Raw genomic sequence first — 1,552 nt, forward strand, 5'->3', positions numbered from 1 at the left:
CCACCCCCCAGGAACTGCCCCAACCCCCTCCCAGGGCTGCAGCCCTGAGGCTCAGCAGCACTTGGGGGTCTCCAGCTGCCCCCCCCCAGGTGTAGCAGGACCCCCCCAGCCCCCCCCACGCCATACAGCTCTGGCCAGGAGGTGAACTGGAGATGGACCACGGTGCGCTTGAGGCTCTGGTCGCGGTACTGCAGGGTCACCATCCTCTCCACGTGGGTGGGGGTGACCTTCAGGCTGGTGAGCACCAGGGTGATGGGTCCGTGCACCACGGGCTGGCCCCGCTCCACCGGGAAGTACCGCAGCACCTTCTGCTGTGGGAGGGGCAGGGAATATGTCAGGAGTCCTGAAACCCCCACCCTGGGACTGTCCTGTCCCTCCCTGGCTGCCAGCAGGGGATGGAGGTGACACCAGCACGGGAGGAGAGGGATGTTGCAGCCTTCTAGTCATGGAAAGGTTTGGGTGGGAAGGGACCTGAAAGCTCATCCAGTCCCACCCCTGCATGGGCAGGGACACCTCCCAGCAGCCCAGGCTGCTCCAAGCCCCATCCAACCTGCCCTTCAACACCCCCAGGGATGGGGCAGCCACAGCTTCCCTGGGCAACCTGGGCCAGGCTCTCCCCACCCTCACAGCCCAGAATTTCTCCCTCCCATCTCAGCTCCAGCTCCCTCTGCCAGCTGGAAACCCTTCCCCCTGCTCCCATCCCTCCCTGCCCTTGTCCCAAGCCCCTCCCCAGCTTTCCTGGAGCCCCTTCAGGCACTGGAAGGGGCTCTCAGGTCTCCCTGGAGCCTTCTCTTCTCCAGGCTGAACACCCACCCCCTCCTTCACACCCCGGGGGGGTCTCACCTTGTCCAGCTCCTGCTCGGACACCAACATGACGATGACCGAGACCTTCTGCTCATGGACCATGAGCCAGAAGTCGGCAGCGGTGCCGAGGAGCGGGGCCTGGGTGGTGCTGAGGGGTGGGCAGTAGGGGGACAGCCCCTCCACGCGGCTGGCGTTGATGTAGTCATCCTTGCCAGAGCGCAGCACCACGCGGTTCCTGTCGTAGGGCATGATGTCCTGGTGCCGGTTCTTCATGGAGTAGCAGCGGGCGATGGCGATGCTGAACTGCCGGGCGTCCCGTTCCTGCGCCTCCTGCAGCTCCTTCCACACCCCTTCCAGCTCCCCTGCCTGCTCCAGCCTCCCCACGGCCCCTCGGAACCGCTCCAGCTCTTCCAGCAGCTTCAGGACACGCTCTGGTTTCTCGTAGGGATCCTCTTCGATCAGCTGCACCGCTCGGGGCTTCTGCCCTTCGGCCGCGTCCGCCCGGGTGGGCTGCAGCAGGGGCTGCCCCACGGCGGCCTTGGAGCCCCCCGGCTGGCTCTCGGGGCTGGAGGACAGCAGGTCCTCGCTGGAGGAGCTCGGCCTCTGGAACGGGACCTCCCCTGGGGGGGGTCTCTGAGGCACCAAAGCGGGCAGCGCCGGTTGTGGGGAGGGGGCTGGCGAGGGGATCAGGGGACCCTGGACCACCGCGACCCCCGGCATCGGGCTGAGGGCAGGGCTGGGGGGTGGG

The 1,552-nt window shown here is 67.3% G+C and overlaps 1 protein-coding gene across 1 annotated transcript; it reads right to left on the reverse strand.

Moving 5' to 3' along the window:
* Positions 1-51: 51 nt before the first annotated feature.
* On the reverse strand, positions 52-1,524 carry PTPN23 (protein tyrosine phosphatase, non-receptor type 23). The gene is made up of 4 exons (XM_010002852.1): positions 1,171-1,524; positions 844-1,107; positions 120-311; positions 52-60 (listed from the first exon to the last, which is right to left on the reverse strand). The coding sequence occupies exons 1-4, from the start codon at positions 1,522-1,524 to the stop codon at positions 52-54; spliced, it is 819 nt and encodes a 272-aa protein (XP_010001154.1).
* Between the last annotated feature and the right edge of the window lie 28 nt (positions 1,525-1,552).

Source organism: Chaetura pelagica, unplaced genomic scaffold (genome assembly GCF_000747805.2).
Source record: "Chaetura pelagica isolate M959 unplaced genomic scaffold, ChaPel_1.0 scaffold868, whole genome shotgun sequence".
In the NCBI taxonomy this organism is placed as follows: Eukaryota; Metazoa; Chordata; class Aves; order Apodiformes; family Apodidae; genus Chaetura; species Chaetura pelagica.